Raw genomic sequence first — 26194 nt, 5'->3', positions numbered from 1 at the left:
AAAGCAATGTAAAGAAGGAAACTTACGAAACAATACAACGAAAGATAAAATTTGCTCCAAAGCACCTCCTCAGCAGCGGAATGAAAACTAAATTGAGCTTACTTATTTCCTAGCAGATTCAATATTTAATTATGGTTTTCATAATATTTTAAAAAGTAAAGGAAGTAATGGTCATGTTTGTGGACCTTATACCGGACATCATAACTCAACACGAAATTGGACGATCAACTTCAAACTGAAGCTAAGGATTAACTTAATTTTAGTAGGGGATTAACCCCCATCTATTTCGATTAATTGAAGCTGTAAGTATAACATTAAAACTAACTCAAATATTAACCTATAACTACGAGTGGGACTGGATCAGTTATTATAATATTGGTATGGTTCAATTATTTATGAAACAAAATATAGGCTAAGTGGCAGCTGTGACCTAGGATTCACACCTCTGTCCAATGGCTCAATTTTCGATGAAGGTGAGGTATAATAGTTGTTCTATACCGTAAAAGTGCCGAATCATCACATCCTTTAGCTCGTGAATTGTTGCTTTCTTATTACACCTATTTTTCAATAACCCCAAATAATGAAGCCCAACGGTGTCAAATCACATGACCTTGGTGACTAATTGACATCGCCACCACGGGAGATAACCCGGCTATTGAATTTCTCTTAGAAAAGAGCAACTGTGTTGTTAGCTAGGTAGCAAGTGGCACCGTCCTGTTCAAACTACTTATCGTCCACATCAACGTCTTCGAGCCATAAAAAGTTCTATAAAATCTCACGATATACACCATTTACATTAACTGCTTGACAGGCCTCAATTGATCATTCAGTGTTGCCATTTTTATGCTATTGTTCTGACCATTGGCTACGCTTGAAATGGTCAAGATGCTTAAGTTCAAGAGTCAATTTCACCTTGTAAGCCTTTAAATGCAGGTCTTTATGCATAATTTTCATCAACGAAGAGCCTGAGAGATGCAATTGTTTTACAATTAAATTGACCGAAAAAATCACAGAGTATACACGATATGAATTTTTATTTGAACACCCATTTTCATAATAATTTCAAATTGAGTTAGTCTGAAATTAATAAATGTCAAATGATATGCAGAAAAAAAACTTGAAGTTTTGGTGTGGTTCACATTCAACATCGGTCCTTAAAATTGAACCACCCTTTATAATTGTATAAAAATCGATATGTGAAACGTATTTCTCTCGAAATTTACTACGCAATGACTTATGATCCTTAGAAAGCACATAACTTTCTTATAAAAATCAACCTTAGGGTCCGGTTGTAGCTATCAGTAAAATTTGAAACAGTTTAGGAATCTGAAATGTTTTACTGATAAACGTTTATAGCAATCAGTAAATTTACATCATTAAATGTTGTTTTCTTTCGATCATACTATCGAGGCGCCAAGTCTCAGACAATTTTTTTACTGTTGCATTCATCAGTAAAATGTTTAATGATGTGATCGGAACAGTACGAAATTGAAACACCAACAGTAAAACGAGATGGAATTTTTTTGGCTTTTGGCAGCCAGCTGTTCAGTAAAATGAAATTTTATCATTAAAACAATTAAAATGGATTTATAAATTATATATTTTTTTTTTGACAGGAGAAAATCTTCAAAAGACACTTGGCAGTATTCGACACCAAGTAGTGTGGAACTTTTAACCACTAAAACCACCTCTTCATCAGGACCAATCTTCAAGGATCGACTTCCGATTTTTCTTTCTTATTTTTGTACAATCACTTTGGGGGAAGTTTAAACTTTTAATACTTTCCCATGTTTTCTTTAGACTATAAGCTCATGAGGCTTGGTTCTTCTTAATCTCCGAACATGGTTTCTTATATTCAAGACGGACTCCATTTCAGAAGTAGTATGACTTTGCAGTCTCTGGTTGAGCGATACCGCGTATTTTTTAACAACTTCAGTAACCATTTCTATTTGTAAGTCACGATGTAGATCGGTATTTCTTATGTACCAAGGTGCATTAACTATTCCACGAAGGACTTTGTTTTGGAATTTTTGGATGATTTCGGTATTTGTTTTCTTTGTACAGCCCCATAATTGGATTCCATAGGTCCAAACAGGCTTTAGTACTTGATTATACAGCATTATTTTGTTTTGGATTGATAAATCATAGTTGTTACCAAGCAACCAGTACATTTTTCTATATTTCAAGTTTAGGTCTTCTCTTTTCTTTTTGATGTGCTATTTCCAATTAAGCTTTGCATCCGAAGTCATTCCAAGGTATTTGGCCGTATTGGCCAAATACTATGGTCGTATTGAGTTTGATACGCCATTTTTCGGTCCAAGCTCTCACTGTTTCGACGGCATTTTGTAGTTTTACTGCTGCCTTAGAGACCCATTTGTCGGGTACCAACATTGCGGTATCATCTGCAAACGTAGTCATTATGGTGTGATTACTAACTGGAATATCCCTTGTGTATAGTAAATACAGGGTAGGACCTAGGACACTTCCTTGTGGTACACCGGCTTCTATTTTCTTCAATTCCGAGTATTCTTGATCGTACCTTACTCAAACAGTCGGTCTGAGATGTACGATTTTAATATTTCAAAGTACTGCCTGTGAAGATCCCTTTGCAGTTTGTACTCAAGTCCCTCATGCCAGACCTTGTCAAAAGCTTGAGCAACATCTAAGATTAGATAATATATAAAACTTTAAACGAATGGTTTCTTTAAAAAAAAAATGCATGAATATAGGATTCATCTTATTGCGTCAATATTTTGCTAGAAATAAATCTGTCACAAGTTCAAAAACTAAAAACTAAAATTTAACTGATGGATTACACTGATAGCTATAACCGGCCCCTTACTATGCTAAAAAATTCTTCAGAATATTCGTTCGAGTACTTTAACAAAAAATCACAAAAGTCGTCTTATTTTGTATTGGTTACACTCGTATACAATGGTGGATCCAGAGGGGGGTCGTAGGGGTCATTACCTCCCCTGTTCGATAATTTGTTTGTATTTTTGTAGGAATTTCTTTCAATTCAAAACTAATCGTATTGAGTCAATGTAATAAACCCCTATTTTATTTTGAATTACTTATTTTTTGTAAAGAAAAAAAAAATTATATTTTACTTTCTAAGCTTTGTTGCAATAAGCACCACTTTTACTTGAGGGCTGGACCAAGAACATAATATGAATTTAACATTCAGCCCTATTCCAAAAACATAGCACAAATCCATCAAATTTTCACCAATGGACGATGCAGGGCGGGGGTCATATGAGCCATAAAGCTTATGCAGTTAAGTTGTGTAAGTAAACATTTGTTAGTAATTTAACGGCATTCACCAAAAAGTGGTTTGTTGTCAAAAACATTTAAAATGTTTGTAACTTTTGTAATGCTTTAAATTATTTTCTTAAAATTTGTTTCCAAGAAAAATAGCAAAGGTTAAGGTTCTTAAGAAGAAACCTTGAATAAGAGATCTTCAATTTTATATTAAGTTCTCTTTAAATTCCTGAAACTAGCCTTCAATTCCATCTAATTTTTTGTATGCACATAAATAGTGAACATTGAAGTGACAAAATTTCGAATCAAACATGACATTACGATGTTAGAAAAGCCAAAAAAAGTGGGTTCCCCGATCTATCCGTTTGTCTGTCTGTCCTGGCCCCTAAAGCATAAACCACTGTGCCCATTGAAACTAAGCCGATTGGCTTAAGGCGTTTTTTTCATGTTTTAATACTAAAAGCAACAGCAGTTCCCATACAAATTTTTTGGTGTAAATTCGAAAATTCGAATTTTTTCACAAATGCATAGATTTTTAGAACTTTCTCTAATTTTTAAATTTTTGTTGACTCCTTTTAGATGAAGCATCAGCTCCAATCTACGAGTAAGCAGACTGGAAGCGATAGTAATAATAGACTCCCGAAAATTGAGTCCGAAAAAACTACGTCAAAAAAAAAACAGAAAATTCTTGATGTCAGATTCTTTCTCATTTTCTGGGTCTTTGAATTTTTGTAGCGTTTTTCGCATTAAATATTTATTTAAATATGACATATTTAGAAAACTGTTAGAATCTTGGAATGTTTTCATATGAAGAAAGTCTACTAAATTAAATAGTTAGACAAATAGCTTTTTAAAATAACTAAAGTTGTCACTTTAGCCCTTGAAATGTACCCATTTAAGGTTGAAGATGCACATTATGTTATTTAAATTTTGTTAGCCTTCTTTAAAGAACATTTTTAAGTGGTAAATAAAAACTCGTCTATATGTTTAGTGCATGCCCCCTTCCCCCTGACTGCAAATCTCTATCTGCCCTTGCTCGTATAGCCACTTAAATAGTTGACAACTCTCAGTTAGAATCGACTATTCACATAATAAAATTAAAACTGTTCGTTGAATAATGAAGTGATGTTAGCCAAAAATCCCCTCAAAAAATCGCTCCATTAAATTAACCCTGTTTCATCAATAAACATCAAATAAAGTCATACATTTATCAATTAAAAAAATATCGATTTAAAAAAACAAATAAATCCTTCAAAGAAATACCAAACACACTGATTATAATAGAATCTGCTAAGCATGCTGCAAAAGCGAATCAAATGCCAAATTTGACATTTCTACTAAATATAGTATAAATCGGATTCCGTAATCTAAACAAATAAAAAGCTTCAAACTGATCTAATTGACTTGGAAGTCAATTAATATATAAGTATATATAATGTAAGTACCTCTGTTTGATTTACCGATAAGATTTAAATTGAATTGTTCATCCCGTTTGTCAAAACAACAAACATAACTTTAACTTGTCTGATTTTGAACGTAAATTGGAATGAATATCTACGACAAAAACATTTTATGGAAGTGTTTGGTAGTCCTTACATCACATCTCAGCACATACCCTTAGAACATTTTTCGAGTATCGAAACAATTTTGACAGCCAACATGCATGTAAACAAATCAAACCTAACCAAACTTTCTGTCCACTGTCACTAAATCTTATTTCAAATACTAACTTTTATAAACATTTAAGAAATTACACTAAAACTAAAGTTAAAATCATGAGAGAAACTCCACTATCCACGTCTGAGAAGACATTCGTTTTACAAACCATCAAAAATAATCAAGTAAATATCCAATTCATCAATCACACACAACTTTGGTATATTAATTTTCGAAACTTTTAGCGCCTCGATGGTCGAAAAAACGAAGAATTCCGTGCGGCTAAGATAAACTTTGGAACCGATTGGGGTAGTGTTCATGTTTCATTGGGTGAAACTCGTGTCCTTGCCCAGGTCAGTTGTGAATTGGGGCAACCGAAGGCCACTCGTCCCAATGAAGGAATCATGTACATCAACGTCGAACTAGGTCCCATGGCCGGAGTTTGCTATGAAGCTGGGCGCAATTCAGATTTGGGAGTGCAAATCAATCGAACTCTCGAAAAGACATTCAAAGAGTCACGTTGTGTAGATTTGGAGTCACTTTGTGTAACCGCAGAGGATCGTGTTTGGATTCTGAGACTAGACTTGAATATTCTCAATCACGCTGGGAATCTTGTTGGTATGATAAAAATGTCGCCTCTTTTAATGTTATGAAATATCTAAAGTATGAATCGTTATAGATTGTTGTTCCATTGCTAGTCTTTGTGCCTTGGCTCACTTCAAGCGTCCTGATGTCTCTGTGATGGAAGAAGAAGTCAAAATCCACACAGCCGCCGAAAAAGAACTCATTCCAACGGTTCTGCATCACTATCCTGTTTGTGTGTCGTATTGTACCTTCAACAATGGGTAAGTCCTATTCCTATTCACACTACTTGGTCAATTGTTGAGCACATTATTTTATTTCAGAGAAACACCTGTAGCAGATCCAACAGCAATCGAAGAACGAACCGCGGAATCAAGTATGATTTTCGGAATCAACTCCTATCGGGAGCTATGTTGCCTGAATCTTGGCGGAACCACACTTACCAGTTCTTATCTGCTCCATCAGTGCTCTCAACGGGCAGCTAACCGGGCAAAACAGATTGTAGACCAAGTCAAAAAAGCCCTAGAGGAAGATTCCAAGTGTCGAGAAGAAAACAAACCGGTTGGATTCACTGAATGTCTCAAATTGAATAAGATTACAGCATTGGCCGAGGACCGGCTAGCTCTGAAACTTAGACATTTCAGCTTCCAGAACATTCACAATGATCATTTAATAAAAGACGAGCATATGAGCGACGATGAAGGCGACAACAACAATGGTTTGTACACAAGCTTTAGATCTAGCGACCATTCTTTTAATCTCGTTTATTTCTGATTAGTAATATCTATGGGTGAAAATACTGGTATCCTTAATTCTAATCAAGAATCCATCAATTGGGTACCAGAGGGTGCCAATGATGACGATGATGATACAGACAATGAGTTTGGATCCAACGACGAGAATGAGGATGACGACGACATGGACAATGCTAACTTAGAACATCAAGTTGAAAATGCTTTGCATAAATCAAATCAAAGACTGAATCAGCCAATAAGCAAGAAGAAGAATATTCCGTTGTTGAGTCAGAAAAATTGGCAACGTAAGTATACACAGTATTTTTTTCTATAAGTTTTTTAATAATTGAATTTTGTGGTCTTTTAATTTTAGAACCAATTGATGATAGCGAAAGTGAAGAGGAAGAAACTATTGTTTTGTAGTGAAATGGTCAATAAATATTTTTGTTAACAAGAAAATAGTTGGTTTTTGTTTTAATTCTTTGCACTCAGTTCAGTTAATAGCTACCTGAATATTTGGAAGTATAACTTAAATTCAGGGTTCACATTCTGTAACGAAAAAACGAAAGGACTTGCTACATTTAACTCTGAAAAGTCGTTACAGATTTTATTTATCAGTTTTTAGTTTTGTATTTTTTATAGAGTCCGTTCGGTGGACTGCACTGGAGTAAGTCACATACTACGAAAAACTCAGCAGAGTCCAACGCACTGCATGTCTCTTCATAAGCGGGGCATTGAGGACCACATCCTCAGCAGCGTTAGACACTCTCCTCCATCTGACACCCCTCGACATCTTCAGTAAACAAGTGGCAGCGAGTACAGCTATAAGACTCAACGCCTCATCTCAATGGACCAACAACATGACTCCATCATTTTGAACCTCTTTATTTCTATACCAAAATACAAAGACTACACTATTCCAAAACCCCAATTTGGAAAATCTTCCAGGTATCCATTCCATCCAGAGATGAATGTTAAGACAAAAAAACTCCTGGACGACAAAAGCATCCATTTTTATACAGATGGATCTAAGACATAGTTCATAGTTGTGAAGCACCAACAAGCCTCGGATATAAACGGATTTACTGTTGACAACCAACGCAAACGAATAAAGGACAACGAACTTCGGATATGCTCGTGGAATGTTAGGTCCCTTAACAGACCACGTGCGGCCGAAGAATTAGCGTAGGCCCTAGACCGCTAAAAAGCAGACATCACCGCCATCCAGGAAATACGATGGGATGGGCCGGGCAAAAAGAGGATGAAAAACTGCTATATTTACTATGGTGACTGCTACTACAAAAACCAACAGCGCTTATTTGGATGCGGCTTCGTCATTGGAGCCAGACTTAGGCAAGAAGTCTTGAGCTATAGGTGCATCAATGAGCAACATTAGCCCGATATGCGCGCACACCCCACAGAAGAGAAAGACGACAACACCAAAGATATGTTCATCGAGCTCTTAGACAAAACATAAGAGCAGTGTCCTAGCTACGATATTAAAATAGTCCTGGGTGATTTTAATGCCAAGCTAGGAAAGGAAGACATCTTCGGTGGAGTAATCGGGAAGAACAGCCTGCACGACAACACTTCCGACAACGGATTCAGGCTCATAGATTTTGCTGCGGGGCGAAACGTCATGGTAGCCAGTACGCGTTTTCCACGCCTCAACATCCACAAAGGAACTTGGACTTCTCCAGATCAATCTACCGTCAACCAGATTGACCATATTGCGATCGAGGCCAGACACGCTCCCAGCACCATGGATGCCCGAACTTTCCGTGGAGCTAACATCGATTCGGACCACTACCTCGTTGTAGCCAAGGTAGGACTTCGGGTTTCCAGCCCCATGGCAAAACAGGGAGGTGCTGGGAGAAGGTACAACGTCGAACGGCTACAAACGCAAGAGATAGCCAAATCCTTTTCCGACCGAGTTACAATTAACCAATCTCGAAGTTCTCTGCCGCCAATACAAGGTATCGAAAACCAGTGGCAACATTGCCAAGATGCAATCAGAGAAGTCGCCTCCGGTGTGCTGGGTTTCAAACAACCACCAACAAGGAACCCCTGGTTTGATGAGGAATGTCGGCAGGCAAATGCAGCCAAACAACAGGCACGCAAAGCGGCGCTGCATAAAAGGACGAGAGCTGCTCATGAGCTCTATGAGCGAGAGCAACGCCGACTTCTCAGAAGGAAAAAGAGAGGGCATGAGAAGCGTGCGGTCGAAGATGTTGAGAGGTTTAAAAGCAGGAATGAAGTTCGAAAGTTTTATGAACAGGTGAAACGAAATTCAGAGGTACATAAACCTAGAACCGAAGGCTGCAAAGACGAAAGTGGAAACATCATAGTGGAACCGCAGTCAATGCTGAGAATGTTGAAGGACCACTTCTGCCGACTGTATTACAGCGACGACGAACTGAATCCCGCTGTCAGGATGATCCATCCAATATAGAAGACAAAAGCCAACAATCCCGTCCTCCCGACTTAGACGAAGTAAAGATTGCCATATCTAAGCTGAAGTCTAATAAAGCCTCTGGAGCGGTTGGCTTGAATGCCGAGCTCTTAAAAGCAGCTGCAGATAAGTTGGTTAGGAGCATGCACCAACTTATCTGTAAGATATGGTCGGAAGAAAGCATGCCCGATGAATGGAACCTCAGTATTGTTTGTCCGATACTGAAAAAAGGAGACCCTCTAAACTGTACCAACTATAGAGGAATCAGTCTACTTAACATCGCCTATAAAATCTTTTTCATGAAACCTTTCATGAAGTAGTTTTTTGTTTTTAAATATTTCATTATCTCTTACTTTGAAATTCCACTTAAAAATGTTTAGTATCTTACTTATTTTCCAAAAAAATCGTTATTAGTTGTAAGTCTTCGCCTACCTTGCATTAACCTTAAAAGAACGATGAAGCGTTTATCCTATAAAACGGTTCCTAACAGAAAAACGCAAAATGATATAAACATAATATTCGATCTTGTAACGATTTCGTAGTCTTAAGGTTATAAAAAGTTTTTGGAAGATATTTAAAATATAAAATTAATGTTAAAAACGGATATTTATTAATTTAAACACTTGTAGCTAAAATAGGCTTTTATATCCGGAATCACCACTAAAAACTGTAAAATGAATTATTCAAGAACACAAAGAATTACTTTCAGTTTGATTCAAAACTTTAGATAGACTCAAAAGAAGACCCATAAGTCATTTAATGAGAAATTACGAAAAATGAAGTTAAATGATTAAAACTATATCTGGAAGATTAAGATTTGCAAAATCATTATACAATTTATGTGTTGTGTTTTAACTTGGCTTTAAAAACATTTTTTGGTTGTTTTTAGCGTTTTGAAAATTGAATATTTAATTTAATTAGAATGACAAAAAAAAACATTGTTTTGTTTGTACACCAAAAGAAAACGTAATTTGTTGACCCGTATATGAATCAACTCAAGTACATAAAGCAAAATCTATTTCTGTATTTTTGAGACCAGCCTTATTTTGACATTCTAATGAATAGCCAATTCGTTAGAATAGATCTATTCATTAGAATGAAATTTCTGGAAGAGATGAGATAACATTTCTTCGAAATATTTGGCTTTCCGGGAGTAATTGGATGCGTTGATGGAACGCACATTGCCATCAAATCTCCTGCATTGGAACTGAGACACTTATTTTATAATAGAAAAGGATTCCACAGTTTGAACGTTATGATAGTAAGTAAGATATTTTTCTTATAAGTTTGTGGAATACAATTTTTCACCTTGATAATTCTGCGAGCATAAAATAAAAATAAGGTTTTTGGATGCCACTCACCCTGGTGCAACGTATGATGCCTTATACCGGAACATAAGCATCAAAATTGTATATGTAAATATTTTGTATAGATATATTTCACATTTAATTATTAAGGTGACTCAGGGTATCCACTAGAACCTTGGTTAATGACACCATTCCGATCTCCGGTTCCAGTAAGCATTGAAAGCAAGTTAATATTCAGCTTTCCAAGGCACGAAACATCAACGAACGGACAACTGGCTTACTGAAAAATGGATTCAGATGCTGTCTTAAGGCCAGACAGTTGCATTATTCTGGAGAGAAAGCTGCTCAAATAGTAAATGTCTGTGCAGCCTTGCACAACATTTGCATTTTTTTTAAAGTTCAAGATTGCGAAAATATTGATGTTGAAGATCGTAACGAAAGTCTTTTAATGGATTTTGATGCTGATTTGAATGAAAGTACACATTTAAACGAAGCGCTCGTCATAGAATCGCTGCATTGTTTTAATCAATCCATCGTTTTTGTAACAGACAATTTTAAATTAATTTTAAGATTTTATTTAATTTAAAAAACAAACATTTATAAAACAGAAACAAAACAATTTCAATAAAAAAAAATAAATAATAATAAATAAAAAAGGAAGTCTTTTCACAGCACATTTTCATTTTAGGTTGTCATGTTCTTAATCATCTTGTTAAGTTGAAGTGTTTAGTCTAGCTTTGATCTGGTCAAGTTGAACATATAGAAATTTTGTTTTTGACTGATGTCGACGATTTTCTTCAAAATTTTCTTTTTGTGTATCGCTGGTCCTCTGTAAATAGCGGGTTATTCGGTGGAGTTCTTCTTTAATGTGGTTCAGTTTAGAACACAAATCTTAAAAAAAAACTTGTTGAACATTATTCGGCTTTTGTAGAATTTGCACAGGTGTGTCTTTTTTTGGCCTTTTACTACAATGTGGAAACAAATCTTCACTCCCATATTTTCGGCCTCATGGCAAGATGTCTTCGACAAGTCATTTGATTTTGGCAAAGTTTCAGGCTCTTCTGTCGGAGGCTGAGCTATACCAAATATGTTCTCACGTATTCCTTTCACTGATTCAGCAAGTGCAGTTAGCCTGACGATTGCTTATTCAAATTCAGTGAGAATTATTAAATTATTGTCGTTGAAGCCCGACTGCTTCCTCTTGACTACATTGTCCATCAATTTTTTTTTGTTTTGAAGTCGGCCCAAACCTTGAACCCAAATGCTGGTTAACACATACCTACATAAACATTCATACAATCAATTCACCTTTTTGCAAGTAGCTCCGTCCTTAGTTGGGGGCTCTCATCAAAATGTAAACGCTTAATAAATGACGTTTGTTTCGAATGATTAGAATGTCAAATACCCTGGTTACAAGAGGAGATCGAGGAATCGAATTGAGATTTCGATCCAGGTATATGGTGGCACTGAATCGAGGAATCGAATACAAATGGAATCGAATTGACATTTGGGTTGTATTTGTGTGCGTACTGCTACGTGAATAACTTTAAAATTTTATAACAATGCTCTCAACACAAAGACGAGCGCCAAATTAAATTCAGCTTATAACCAAAAATAAACCATTTAAATGGAGTATTTTGCTTAGAACAAACAAGATGGAAAAAACTTATCGCAAGCACACAAGCAAGACCTCACATACCAATAACTCGATTCCCCGATTCAGGTTTACAAACACATTTTCGATTCGATTCACCTCTTTCAGTGGGATCGGATCGAGTAATCCTATTTCGATGCGATCCAGGTCTATACGGCGTTAAATCCTGATTCAATTTCTCCTTGTAAACGCGGTAAAAGTTTGCTTAAGTTTCGAATCAAAATGAACTTTCGAATCGTTAGAAAGTGAAAATACGTTTCGTACGAATTCGAATAACTTTCGAACGAAAAAAAATGTCAAAATAAGGCTGAATTGTCACAAAGCAATCTTGCCTTTAGATCAAATTGGTTACCCCAATCTGGTAAGTAAAATTATTTCTGGAACTCTTATAAATAATCAAAGTTATTAACCTAGAGGTACTCGTATCAACGCAACATGTTCAAAAATCAACAAAACCGTGACAATTTCTTGTTTTTCAGCCATCGAACGCTTTAAATTTGGTGAATTTTTTTTATTCAACTGTGTTTCAGTAAAACGATTTCAAAACTCTGCTCTGATGTTCAAGTAAAAATGATTTGATGTTACAAGTTTCTATTAAAATTTTTAGAATCTTACTCATGGTTACTTGGATGCTTACTAAAGACACTAAAATTGCATAACACAGAAAACTAAACAATTGAACAAAAACACAGTTTGTCAGATTTTTTGAATATTAAGCTTTTCTTCTTTTATGTTTTGTTTTGCTTTAAAGACAACAAAGTTGTCTCTCTCATTACACGACAGATACTTAAACAATAATATTATTTAGACTAATTTTAATATGTATGTAAGTTTTTTTTGTTTTCACTTATAAACTAAACATCGATGTTTACTTTTTGTGGGTTTTCTTTCTCATAGTTTTCTATTTTTTTTTGTTTAATTTCATCTTTTCTTTATGTAACTTTCTCTCTCGTTCTTCTTCTTCTTCTTCTGTTTCTTACAAACTTAATTGTAGTTGCATTTATATTTATATATATTTTTATTTAAATATAAATTTTTAATTTACAAATTGCAAAAATTAAAATTATTAAAAAACAAACTATGATAATATTAAATACAATAATATTTTGCAAAAACAAAAGAAAAAAAATTAAAATTTTTAGTATATTTTACAATGCTAAAAAAATATTTCTTTTTTTTGTTTGTGTAAGTTTATATTATATAGAACTTAATGTTTAGGATTGCTCTCTGCATTGCGTTTGGGCGGCGGTGGCGGCTGAAGTGCTACTCAAGTGGTGTCGTTTCCTATACCGTTTTTCTGGTCGAGTTTATTCGAGTTGGATTTGACCATATAAATGAAATATGTGATAATTTCTTTTTCTTTAATCGGTATCGTTTTGAAATGTTTCATGATTGTCTGTTGAGAGAGAAGAAAAAAGAAATATTTAATTAAATTTATTTTGATTTGAGATTTAGTGGAATTTTGATGGTATGAATTATATGACAGAGGTGGGTCCCTCATCGCATCTCAGAGACATTAAAAGAGGTGCATACAAATTACTGCATAGAAGGACGGGAGCTCCTCAATAGATCTTTGAGCAGAAGAGGAAAGAGGAACACCGACTTCTTAGAAAGAAAAAGAGAGAGCATGAGAAGCGTGCGGTCGAAGATTTTGAGAGGTTTAAAAGCAGAAATGAAGTTTGAAATTTTTATGAACAGGTGAAACGAAATTCACAAATACATAAACTTCGAACCGAAAACTGCAAAGACGAATGTGAAAACATCATAGTGGAACTATAGTCAATGCTGCGACGATCCAACAACAATCCCGTCTTAGCGACTTAGACGAAGTAATATGTAAACGTCTAAAGCCCATCGTAAACAACCTGATAGGTGCTTATCATTGTGGTTTTTTGCATTAAGGTCCACAATCGGTTAAATATTCGTATTTAATGAAGATCCTGGAAAAAACCCAAGAACATCAAATTGACACCCACCATCTTTTCATCGATTCCAAGGCCGCATATGGCAGAATCTACAGGGCCAAGCTGTATAGAGCCATTTCTAGTTTTGGCATCCCTGCCAAACTCGTTCGTTTGTGCAGGATGACAATGGAGAATTCGCGCAGCCCAATAAGCAGTCTTCTTTGTATTTAAGAATACATAAGGAACAAAATTGGTTGAAACTTAAATTGTAGGGTCCTCCGTTAAGTCCTAAGAGTTCGCATTTTGCTTTAAAAATTAAGTAGATTTCGTTGAAGCTCAGGGATTCTTGGAAGTAATTTGCTTGATTTAAGCTCATATTGAGTTGGGAGTACAACACTCTACTGAGGGACAGAGTTTTCGTGCTTTCCAATTATGCGATAGAGCTGCTCCTTCAAATCAACTAAGTTTCTTTCTTCCATAAAAACTTCTTCATCAAAACTAATTGCCATATTTTTCCATTTCCTCATCCACCAATCCTCATTTCTTATTTCGTAACGCAGCATTTTTTTGGATAGGCGCTCATCTGGTTGATTAAAAATTTGTACGATATAATCCGTCTGAGTCTTTAATGTACTGGTAAACAGTTTAGGAAGACCTGTTTCTTTGTATAAAGCATAGCTTGGAGTTTTCAGAGGCAGGTTAAAAAGTTTTTTAAAAAAATTTCTCTGGAATTTTTCAATTGCTTCGTATTCTTCCATACCCCATACTTGAGCAGCATAGCAAAGTGTAGTCTTCACAATAGCGTCAAAAATTTTGTATTACGCAGCAAGTGGGACTCGTTTGTTTGAGAAAACATTTTTCCATGATATATTTAGCATACTTTGACAACTATTGGTTTTCTCAACTAAATGTTCGTTAAAGTCCATCTTCGTATTAAGTTTCACTCCTAAGTATTTATATTCGTTAACCACTTAAAGGAGGTTACAATTGAAGTACCAATTTTAACAAATCTGACTCTTAGAAGATCTGGAAAATACCATGATCTTGGATTTATCCGTGTTTATAAGAAGATCCCGTTTGCAGCAATATTCTGATAGACGATTTATCATCAGTTGTAAAACATCGGGCGACTCTGAAAGTGAAACCAAATCTTCGGCATACAACAGTACATTTATTGACATTCCAGCGATTCGAATTCCACCAGGAAGGAAATTCACTATGTCATTGATTAAAAGTAAAAACAAAAGGGCACTGAGGAGACATTCTTGTTTGAGACCATTGTCTGTTGGAAACCATTTTGATAAACTGACCCATCCCAAAAAGATTCTTGAGAATCAAAATACATTTCTTTTATAACATGGATAAATTTAGTTGAAATACCTATTTGCGAGAGCTTATAGAAGAGAGCTAAAAGCTTGGTGAATCGTAAATCTTGGCTGATTTAAAATCTACAAAGAATGCGTAGACCTTCTTGTTCCTGGCTTGGAAAGCTTTGACAATCGAAGTAATTGAGAAAATGTGGTCTGTGGTTGAATAGTTTTTCCTAAAACCAGCTTGAAATTCGGAAAGGATATTGTTGACGTCAACCCATGATTCCAATCTGCCTGCAAGAACTCCACAAAACAATTTCGGCAGGGCATTCATAAAAGATATTCCTCGATAATTTTCAACCAGGTCCAGAGCTCCTTTTTTGTGAATCGGGAAGATCACTGACTTTTTAAATGAACTGGGGATGTCCTCATTTTGAAACGCTTTATTGAAAAGGATCCTCAGTTGGTTGATGAAGCTCGGAGGAGCGTTCTTGAAAAATTTGTATGGAATTCCATCTTCGCCCGAGGCTTTATTTCAGAGGCTGAGATTTCCTTGTCCAAGCAATCGTTGGTTACCAAAGGTTCCGCAAAGTGTTAGTTTAATAATGATTTTCCGTAAAAGAGATTTTTGAAGTGCACTGATAGGTCTTCAGCACATAGTCCAATGCCTATTTCAAAGTTGGATCCATTTATCTCTTTTGTAATCTTCCAGAATTCTTAAGAACTTTTAGTTTGACCAAGTTTACATGATTGATTATTTTACTATTCACTTTTCCTTTTCAAACACATTTCTTTGTACCGTGAGTTTGCTTCAACGTACGATTTTCTTAAAGCTTGGCAGTTGGAGTACCGCATAGCATTAAAAAGAGAAAAGGATATTTTACGACTTTTCATGCATTCATAGTCAAACCACTTTTGTTTGAACTTTAAGATTTCATTTGGTGCCTTCGATGATGCGGAGTTTCAAATGTAACGCACAAATTGGTTTGATAGTAATTCAGTTGAATCATAGTTAACATCTACCGTTGATAGTTGGTGTTCTAAGTTTTGTTTGTTTTTTTTTTCCACATTCTCCTGCTTCCATTTCAATCTAGGGATAAGTTTCAGAATTTTGTCTTGATTGAATTTTTGTCTGGTCCAAACGACGGTAATGGGCTGTACCTCGAATTAAGTAATTAAATTGACCCAATTGTTATTTGCCGCGCAGTAGTCAATGACAGAGTTGCCCTGTCCACCATAGGTTAGGTTAGGTTATAGTGGCTGTCCAAGATGGAAACGGACACACTTAGGCCAGTTTAATGGCCCATTGTGATACCACATGAATCTTGAGGCTTCCTCCTAAGCTCAATGGAACCAACTTGAGTCCCTTACGAAACGTGAGAGGCTGATTATACCGATATGATTTAGATCGTTAATGAATAATTCTCCTAGGTAATTCTTGCGTTTTCGAGTCAGAGTAGGGCATGTGCAGAGAAGATGAAGAACCGTTTCTTCCTCGTCCATACAGCTTCTGCAAAAGTCATTTGAGAATACGCCTAGTCTCGTAGCGTGCTTTCCTATTAGACAGTGTTGGGTTATGACACCTATTATCGAGCTTATATGCGATCTGCTTAGAGAGAGCAAGCACCTTGAACATTTTAAATCCAGTGTTGGCCAGATGTTTTTTGTGACTTGACACGTGGTGATGTTGTTCCACCTGGTGCCTGCCCTCCTCACAGCGTCTTGCATTAGCAGCAGTTTACAAGTAGCGATTGGTATGACTGTACTTGCCAAACGTGGTAGCATGAGCTGTACTGTACTGTTCCTGGCGAGTTTATCTGCCTTATAGTTACCTGGAATATCTCTATGGCCCGGCACCCAGCAAAGGTGAATATTAAACTGTTGCGCCATCTCCATTAGAGAGGATCGACAGTTATGGACTGTTATAGAGTTTGTAGAGACAGAATCCAGAGATTTGATAGCGGCCTGGCTATCAGAGAAAATACGGATATCAGATGCTGATATCACGTTTTCTTTGATCCAGGACAAGACTTCCTTTATCGCCAAAAGTTCCACCTGGAACACGCTACAATGATTGGGAAAGCGGAATGAAAGACTTAATTTCAGTCGTTCAGAGTACACACCTCCACCAACCCCTTCTTTTGTTTTTAACCCATCTGTGTAAAAATGGATTGACCCATCCTCCAAGAATATCCTATCCTCCCAAAAAGATCTGGGAGGTATATAAATCTGGAAGTTTCTGTCGAATTGCAGTTGGGGGATGGTGTAGCCTGTGTGCTTTTGAATTGATTCTAAATACCTTAGAATTTCGGAGTGGCCAATGTTGTTATTAGTCCACTGTGATGAAGCTTTGAGGCGAATAGCAGAGCTTGCAGCTATTTTTTTGCTAAATATGTCAAGAGGTGTAAGGTAGAACAAGGTGTCCAGTGCCGCAGACGGGGTCATGCAAAGCGATCCGCTTATACATAGGCAAGCTGAACGTTGGACTTTATTTAGCTTATCCCTGTTTATACCTTTCTCTAAAGCAGTCAACAATACTGCTACATCGTACGTAAAAATTGGTCTGATTACCGATGTAGGTAGCCCATGCGTGATTCTGAGTTTTTGCAAGAAAAGAGAGCTACAGTAGCTTTTTTGACTCTTTCCTGTACGTTGCGTTTCCAATTTAGTTTTTTGTCTAAGACAAGACCCAGGTATTTAGCCTCGTCTGAGAATTGTAATTGGATTCCTTTAATATAAGGAGGGTTGACAAATGGAATTTTGTATTTTTTCGAAAATAAGACCAGATCGGTTTTATGTGGGTTAACACCCAGTCCACACCGATCAGCCCAAAGTATTAGTCTGTCCAAGACATTTTGTAAGAGTTTTTTTAGGATATTAAGACGCTTTCCTGAAACTGCTATAGCAACGTCGTCCGCATGGGCTACCACTCTGAAACCCTCGGCATCCAGACTAGTTAGGATTTCATTCACCACTAGGTTCCAGAGGAGAGGGGATAGAACACCACCTAGCGACTTAGACGAAGTAAAGATTGCCATATCTAAGCTTTAGGCATCAGTCTACTTAACACCATCATCTCCGCCGTAATATTATGTAAACGTATAAACCATCGTCACCAACCTGATAGATCCTTATCATTGTGGTTTTAGACTAGGAAAGTTAACGATCTATTAAATATTCACATTTAATGCAGATCCCGAAAAAAAAACAAAAGAACATCATACCAACACCCACCATCTTTTCATTGATTTCAAGGCCGCGATGTATAGAGCCATGTCTAGTTTTGGTATCCCTGCCAAACTCGTCCGTTTGTGCAAGATGACAATGGAGATTTCGCGCTACCCAATAAAGGTTGGAAACAACTAAACAGTACCTTTCGATGTCAAAAAAGGCTTTAGACTTTGTTTAAAATCGTTCTTGAACAAATTGTACAGAGCTCCCACGTCAACACTAGAATCGCTATCTCTCAAAAGTCTGTCCAATTACTAGCATATGCTGATGGACATTGACACAATTGGAAGAACTCAGCGTGATGTCAATGGGGCTTTTGTTAGTAAGTAAGGATTAATTTATTGATTCGTTGTTTTGATACATGGAAATATCTTTCAAGAATGATGAGAACGTTTCGTTGAAAAGTTTTATTGTTTCTTGCATTGTTAATGTTCTTTGTCCGCAATACGATATCTGTTGAGATGCAAAAATGGGACTTATACTGATAAAATGAAAGCAGTCTTCTTTGGATTTAAGATTACATAAGGAACAAAATTGGTTGAAATTTAAATTGTAGGGTCCTCCGTTAAGTCCAAAGAGTTCGCATTTTGCTTTAAAAATTAAGGAGATTTCGTTGAAGCTCAGTGAGTCTTGGAAGTAATTTGCTTGATTTAAGCTCATATTGAGTTGGGAGTACAACACTCTACTGAGGGACTCGGGAGCAGTAGCTTTAAAACAATCCCGAACAGAGTTTTTGTGCTTTCCAATTATGCGATAAAGCTGCTCCTTGAAATCAACCAAGTTTCTTTCTTCCATCAAAACTTCTTCATCAAAACTGATTGCCATATTTTTCCATTTCCTCATCCACCAATCCTCATTTCTTATTTCGTAACGCTGCATTTTGTTCGATAGGCGCTCACCTGGTTGATTACAAATTTTTACGATATAATCCGCCTGAGTTTTTAATGTACTGGTAAACAGTTTAGGAAGACCTGTGTCTATGTATAAAGCATAACTTGGAGTTTTCAGAGGCATGTTAAAAAGTTTTTTTTTTACTTCGGTGGAATTATTCAATTGCTTCGTATTCTTCCATGCCCCATACTTGAGCAGCATAGCAAAGTGTAGTCTTCACAATAGCGTCAAAAATTTTGTATTTCGCAGAGAGTGGGGCTCGTTTGTTTGAGAAAACATTTTTCCATGATATATTTAGCATACTTTGACAAAGTCCATCTTCGTATTAAGTTTCACTCAGTATTTATATTCGTTAACCACATTCAGGAGGTTGCCATTGAAGTACCAATTATAACAAATCTGACTCCTAGAAGATCTGGAAAATACCATGATCTTGGATTTATCAGTGTTTATAAGAAGATCCCGTAGTACCCGTGGCATGATGGTTAGTGCGTTGGACTGTCATGCAAGGGGTCTTGGGTTCAATCCCTGCCTGTGCCACCTTAATTTAAAAAAAAAAATTAATTTTCCTCTTGCGAGGAATTGACAAATTCTCCAAGAGTAATTCTTGTCATGAAAAAGTGCTTTCTCAAACTAGCCGTTCGGATTCGGCCTTAAATTGTAGGTCCCTTCCATTCCTGACAACAGTACTCGCACACAGGAATGGTTGAGAGTTGTAAGTCACTAGGCCCTGGTTCACAACGGACTGTTGCGCCACCCCATTTGATTTGATAAGAAGATCCCATTTTGCAGCAATATTCTGATAGACGATTTATCATCAGTTGTAAAACTTCTGGCGACTTTGAAAGTGAAACCAAATCGTCGGCATACAACAGTACATTTATTTCCATTCTAGCGATCCGAATCCTAACAGGAAGGAAATCCACTATGTCATTGATGAAAATTGAAAACAAATGAGCACTGAGGAGACATCCTTGTTTGACACCATTGTCTGTTGGAAACCATTTTGAATAAACTGACCCATCCCAGACAGATGCTTGAGAATCAAAACACATTTCTTATATAACATGGATAAATTAAGTTGAAATAGAGAGCTAAAAGCTTGGTGAATCGTAAATCTTGGCTGATTTAAAATCTACAAAGAATGCGTAGACCTTCTTGTTCCTGGCTTGGAAAGCTTTGACAATCGAAGTAATTGAGAAAATGTGGTCTGTGGTTGAATAGTTTTTCCTAAAACCACCTTGGAATTCGAAAGGGATATTGTTGACGTCAACCCATGATTCTAATCTGCCTGCAAGAACTCCACAAAACAATTTCGGCAGGGCATTCATAAAAGAGATTCCTCGATAATTTTCAACCAGGTCCAGAGCTTCTTTTTTGTGAATCGGGAAGATCACTGACTTTTTAAATGAACTGGGGATGTCCTCATTTTGAAACGCTTTATTGAAAAGGATCCTCAGTTGGTTGATGAAGCTCGGAGGAGCGTTCTTGAAAAATTTGTATGCAATTCCATCTTCGCCCGAGGCTTTATTTCAGAGGCTGAGATTTCCTTGTCCAAGCAATCGTTGGTTACCAAAGGTTCCGCAAAGTGTTAGTTTAATAATGATTTTCCGTAAAAGAGATTTTTGAAGTGCACTGATAGGTCTTCAGCACATAGTCCAATGCCTATTTCAAAGTTGGATCCATTTATCTCTTTTGTAATCTTCCAGAATTCTTAAGAACTTTTAGTTTGACCAAGTTTACATGCTTGATTATTTTCATATTCACTTTTCTTTTTCAAACACATTTTTTTGTACCGTGAGTTTGCTTCAACGTACGATTTTCTTAAAGCTTGGCAGTTGGAGTTCCGCATAGCATTAAAAAGAGAAAAGGATTTTTTACGACTTTTCATGCATTCCTAGTCAAACCACTTTTGTTTGAACTTTAAGATTCCATTTGGTGCCATAGATGATGCAGAGTTTCTAATGTAACGCACAAGTTGGTTTGATAGTAATTCAGTTGAATCATAGTTAACATCTACCGTTGATAGTTGGTGTTCTAAGTTTTGTTTGTTTTTTTTTCCACATTCTCCTGCTTCCATTTCAATCTAGGGATAAGTTTCAGAATTTCGTCTTGATTGGATTTTTGTCCGGTCCAAACGACGGTAATGGGCTGTACCTCGAATTAAGTAATTAAATTGACCCAATTGTTATTTGCCGTGCAGTAGTCAATGACAGAGTTGCCCTGTCCACCATAATAAGTAAAGTTACTTTCGTGCATCCATTTAGCACCAGGAAATCATACAACTGAAGCATTTCCAGAAAGTGTGTTCCATTTTGGTTGCGAATTTGTTAGTTTTGAGGCAGAGGGATCATCGCTGTCTTGCTATACGGTGAAGAAAAGACAAAATCGGATGAAGCACCACCTTAAGTAAGAAGAGATATCTTTTAGTGTCTAGAACCAAAGCCCTGAATGAACGATCAAGATCAAGAAATCAGTCTATAAAGGAAATATAGAACAACTCCGCTTGAATGATAAGTTTCATTCTGCTCTCAGGCAACCTTTATATCGCAAGTAAAAATCATTAAATCTGGATTAAGCCAATCAAGAAACTGGAGCTGGTGGTTCCCCCCTTCGAGATATTGTGCCCTAACTTTGCTGAAAAAAGATTCCTCTAAGTGTACTTTTTAAAGTATAGCTGTACATATTCGATATAAATAAAAGAACCCCCAAGTTGGGTGTTGAAAAACAAAGAAAGGAAAATATTGTTATTGCCAGTCTAACCGCATTCAACTATCACAATGAAATTTGCTCCAATTTTAGGACCTAATGATATTGATAAGCTGCAAATTCTAAATTAACAAATACAAAAAACTCTTATCAGCAGGAAGACAAAGGTATAAAGAAATCGGAACAAAAATAAATCTTAACAAAGCAATTATCATCGTGCATTACGACTTCAGTTGCCCTAAAGTCAATCACTACAAAAGTCAAAAGGGCACACATAATTTATGCTCTGGCAACTGGCAAAATGACAGAAACAAAAACAAAAAACAAATGTAAAAAAACGCCCACCACACACGCTTGGCTTTCTAAATAATTCTTGACATTCCGGTTTTTTTGTTTTGTTCTACAAAATGTACAAATCAAAATCCAATCGAAGTTATTTGATTGTGATTAAAGTCTCGTATGCACTTTTGATTGGAATTAAATAAACAATAATATGAGAGGAAGTTTACTCACGTCGGCCAGTTGGGCTCTTTTCATTCCGGGCCTTGTGGACACCTTGTAATGGCGTTTATATCGTCGCAGAGTATTCACTTGCAGCTGGTAGAGGTCGACTTCGGGCAGATCTGTGTCGGTCTCATTGCTATCATCTTCCGAATCCTTTCGTCGGCGTTTTGTTCTTGCACTTTGGATGCGTCCTTTATGATAGTCACAGATGTAAATATGTTGTGCCTGGATTTGGTACAATTTAGGGGGAGAGCGGGTAGAGAGAGAGAAAAAAAAAATTCAATATTTAGCATAATTTTCCAAGGACAAACCAAATCATAAGAAATTAAAAACTACTCACTGTTGGATCACTACTGAGCTTAAGTCTTTTCTGGGCAACAGTCTTTTGTATACGTTTGCTATATGAAGCGTAGCCAGCTGCTCGATGGCACCGTTCATTGTCATCTATGAGACAACATATCTGGTCGGTGTGACCACGCGAATCCTCTTCGCCCGTACTGAAGCCGTTGTTCATGACCACACAATTTCTGTTTCTCTCTGGAATCCGTCGTCTTTTTGAATTAAATTATCCTTACAAAATCTTCCCCACGCTAAGATAATTTATTAGCTGGGCCTTAATACAGGTTAAACTTTGAGATTGAGTTTTTCTTCGAGAATTTTTGTGATTTGTACAAAAATTATGACACAATTTATCCGGCCCCGGTTGATTGAAATAAAATAATAAATTCTCTAACTAAAATACTGACTGCACTTGATTTTTATTCTTTTAATTTGTTTATTTAGGAATTTTTAAAAGAATTATAATTTAAGTCGGCGTAACAATTGAGAAGGAACAAGAACAAGCTGTAGCTGGCTTGAAGCTGAAGCTGACGATTGTAGAAGTTGAGATATTTGAGGAGGATGAAAATGACAGCAAAACACCAAACATAACTTTCGCTTGAATTTATTTTTTTGGTCATGGAAATGAATGTTTGCTGTGTATGGGGAAAGGGAATGAGGGACGGTGTGATATTTAGGTTCATCCATTATCATCGGTAGAGCAGTTTATTTATTGTATTGTGATGAATTCTGGTTCATCGCGTTAGTTGGGTTGTTGTTGCGTACGTTGGTGAGATGGTACCTTAAGGCTGTGATTTCATTCAAATATATTACACCTTTTATTACGCAGTCAAATTTCTTTAATTAATTCTGACAGTTTATTGCAGTCAAGAAACTTCTGAATGATTATCATTTAAGCAGTATTCACATGAGCGCGACCAACGAACAACGAATGAATTACAAAATGAGAGTTTATATACGTTTGAAGATATATTTCCACACAAATTCTTAACAAAACTATAGCAATATAGTTTCTGTTTGATTTACGATGCATACTTTTACTTTTCAGTATCATAATTTAATAAATTTAAGAAAACAAATTTATTCGTCACGAAAAAAATTGTAGTTGATACGAACTGTCAAACTTTATTCGCAACGAATAAAATAATCGCGCGTACTTAACATAAAAAAATCATTTTTGTTTTGGTTTCGGTGGTCAAAGTCAAACTTTATTAGCGACGAATTAAAAACTCTCAAGTGAAAGAAATGTCAAAATCGAAGAATATTCGTTCATTCGTTGGTCGTGCTCATGCTCCAGCTTCAAAGACAACGAGGTAACAACAGAAATATTGAAATCTTATTTCTGGTGTAACCCCTTGAACAGAATGAGATGCAGCTGTAGCTAAAAAAATCGCTGTAGTATAAGCTGTCAATAAAAACGCTCACTAATGTAGCAAAGGTCGCCCACAATGGTGTAGCGCAAATGCATTGAACGTTCCAAAAAAAAAAGTGAAAAGTCAAAGAATGAAATGTGTTTCCCCCATCTGTCATCTCAAATGTAGCTTGTAGCTCCGCCAAAAGTTAAAGTTGAGTCAACTTGCGCTGCAGCTACAGCTACAGCTTCTCATTGTGTCGATGTATAGTATTTTCGTATCTTTTAACTTTGACAGTACTACAGGCAACAGCTACAGCTACACCATTCTGTTCAGCCAGTAAAGCATTCAAATTAAAATGAATTTACATATTTATATCCAAATTGGTATAAAATTTATTGGTGACTGCTTGACTTATATAATCGGTGAACACTGTTACACCCTAGATGTGTATCAAAATGATCAAAAAGTGTGCTTAAGGAGCCATTAATTAATTAGTCTTGAAATTATGGTAAGGGATTTGAAATGTGAACACTACACAAAATTTCGATAAACACTAACGGTGGACAACAAACTATTCACTTTTTTAAATAGATCCTGATCCACTGATTTGGCCAAAATGAAACTCCCACCGCATCTTCTGTACGAAAGTATGTTCTAAAAGTTCTTAACACAGACGAGAATATAGGTACTGTAGCTACTACTTGCCATCGAACTTAACAACCCAACATTTCAAACACTAACCTGAGGAGAATTCTGTAGAAATTTGTTGGCTTATTTGCTTTCAATTGACTCAGAAAGCAGCAGTTTGGAGCGTATTGAGTGATGGCATCATTCGACCAATTTTCTGCGAACTAAATCGGTGGACTTAACATCGATCTTTTGCTTCCCAATTTCCCAAAAAGTGTAGTTTGCCGTCTAAGTGATATCAATTGGCTATATCACCATATTTTTTGTGGGGAACAATTTGAAAACATTATAATGCAAGCAACCTGAGACTTATAACTCGAAACTATCAATGGAACCTACAGTTAATATCCCGATTAAGAACGGTTAATTTGAGCATTTAATGTCACCAATTACACTTTACAATTCCTCCCAGGAAGTAGTACCCGTGATAAAACGTTAAAACCTGTGGCATGACAATCCTACGCGCTACCTATCACGCCACTGATTTTTCGTACCTTTTAATAATCCATAATATGATTTTTTTAATATGATATAGTGTGCTATTTCGACATCTGTCATATTCTGATATTTGACATGTGACAGCTCCGACAAAGGAATTTCTTCTCGAAAGTAGGACTACAATTTGCCATATAGATTTGAGATTTAAAATGTTTATTCTGTTTTATTTTGGAACACGTGAAAGATCATGTCTATTTCAATAAAGATTTGAAAGAAGGAATTCGTGAAGTTATTGCACATTCAGCTACGAACGTGTTGTCGCTTTGATATACTAAATATGGACTTGTAGTCTCTTTATATCTCTCCATATGAATTTCGATACTTAAAAGCCATTAAAAATGTCAAATTTGCATAATGAAGCTTATCAGTTCTAGATTTTTCTACTAAAAAATACATTATTGAACCTAGAACTTTTCTTTTGATCCATTTTGTATTTGTATATTAATTTGAATAGTACTATCATGAAACTCAAAAATTTGTTACGGAAGACGGACCATGGGGCGCTGCCTGTACGAAAATTAAGTGGGGAATCTAAGAGTGACTGGAAGTATACAACTATTGAAATAAATAAATAAAATAAATTACTCAAATGTTAAACAAAAATTTCCAACGTTACCTGAGATTTGTTTTATTCATACCTATCAATGTATAGAAGGTATGAATATACAATACATTTAATTGTATGTGTTTTAGATTTGTTAGCAGACAATTGTATTAATTTTTGCGAAATCTGAAAATTTAAAAGCAACGTTTTCAAATTTAAGTTTTGATATGCTTCGTTGCCATATTTTGAATTTTTCCATATAGAAAATACATTGAAGTTAAATTAAAATTTGCATTTTTATTGTGTTGTGGGTAGTGGGTGGGTAGGTATGTAGAGAAGTAAGTATTAAGGAGGGTAGGTTGGTGTATATTAAGCAGAATTTTAAGGACTTAAGCCGTTTCGAGATTGGAATTAAGCCATGACTCAAGCTAATATTAAACAATCACAGCATCAATGCTTAAGACGCTGACTATCACAAGATTAGAAAAAAATATTTATTTAAGCCAACGTTATTTTTATTTATGTGTGAAAGAATTTTAAAATTGGTACAGTGTAATAATATAACATAATTATTGT

The 26194-nt window shown here is 36.0% G+C and overlaps 2 protein-coding genes across 2 annotated transcripts; one reads left to right on the top strand and one right to left on the bottom strand.

Moving 5' to 3' along the window:
- The first annotated feature begins 4941 nt into the window (after positions 1 to 4941).
- On the top strand, positions 4942 to 6692 carry LOC129948291 (exosome complex component RRP45). Its single transcript, XM_056059233.1, has 6 exons — positions 4942 to 5102; positions 5163 to 5535; positions 5597 to 5762; positions 5823 to 6217; positions 6278 to 6538; positions 6607 to 6692. Exons 1-6 carry the CDS (start codon positions 5037 to 5039, stop codon positions 6654 to 6656), a joined length of 1311 nt encoding a protein of 436 aa, XP_055915208.1. The 5' UTR covers positions 4942 to 5036; the 3' UTR covers positions 6657 to 6692.
- A 5646-nt stretch (positions 6693 to 12338) lies between these two features.
- LOC129948294 (histone deacetylase complex subunit SAP30 homolog) lies at positions 12339 to 23195 on the bottom strand. The gene is made up of 3 exons (XM_056059247.1): positions 22536 to 23195; positions 22205 to 22420; positions 12339 to 13042 (listed from the first exon to the last, which is right to left on the bottom strand). Exons 1-3 carry the CDS (start codon positions 22707 to 22709, stop codon positions 12914 to 12916), a joined length of 519 nt encoding a protein of 172 aa, XP_055915222.1. The 5' UTR covers positions 22710 to 23195; the 3' UTR covers positions 12339 to 12913.
- Between the last annotated feature and the right edge of the window lie 2999 nt (positions 23196 to 26194).

The sequence above is a fragment of the Eupeodes corollae genome, chromosome 2 (genome assembly GCF_945859685.1).
Source record: "Eupeodes corollae chromosome 2, idEupCoro1.1, whole genome shotgun sequence".
NCBI classification, from domain to species: domain Eukaryota; kingdom Metazoa; phylum Arthropoda; class Insecta; order Diptera; family Syrphidae; genus Eupeodes; species Eupeodes corollae.
Note: the sequence above shows the minus strand (reverse complement) of the source record. Positions and strands in the feature narration are given on the sequence as shown.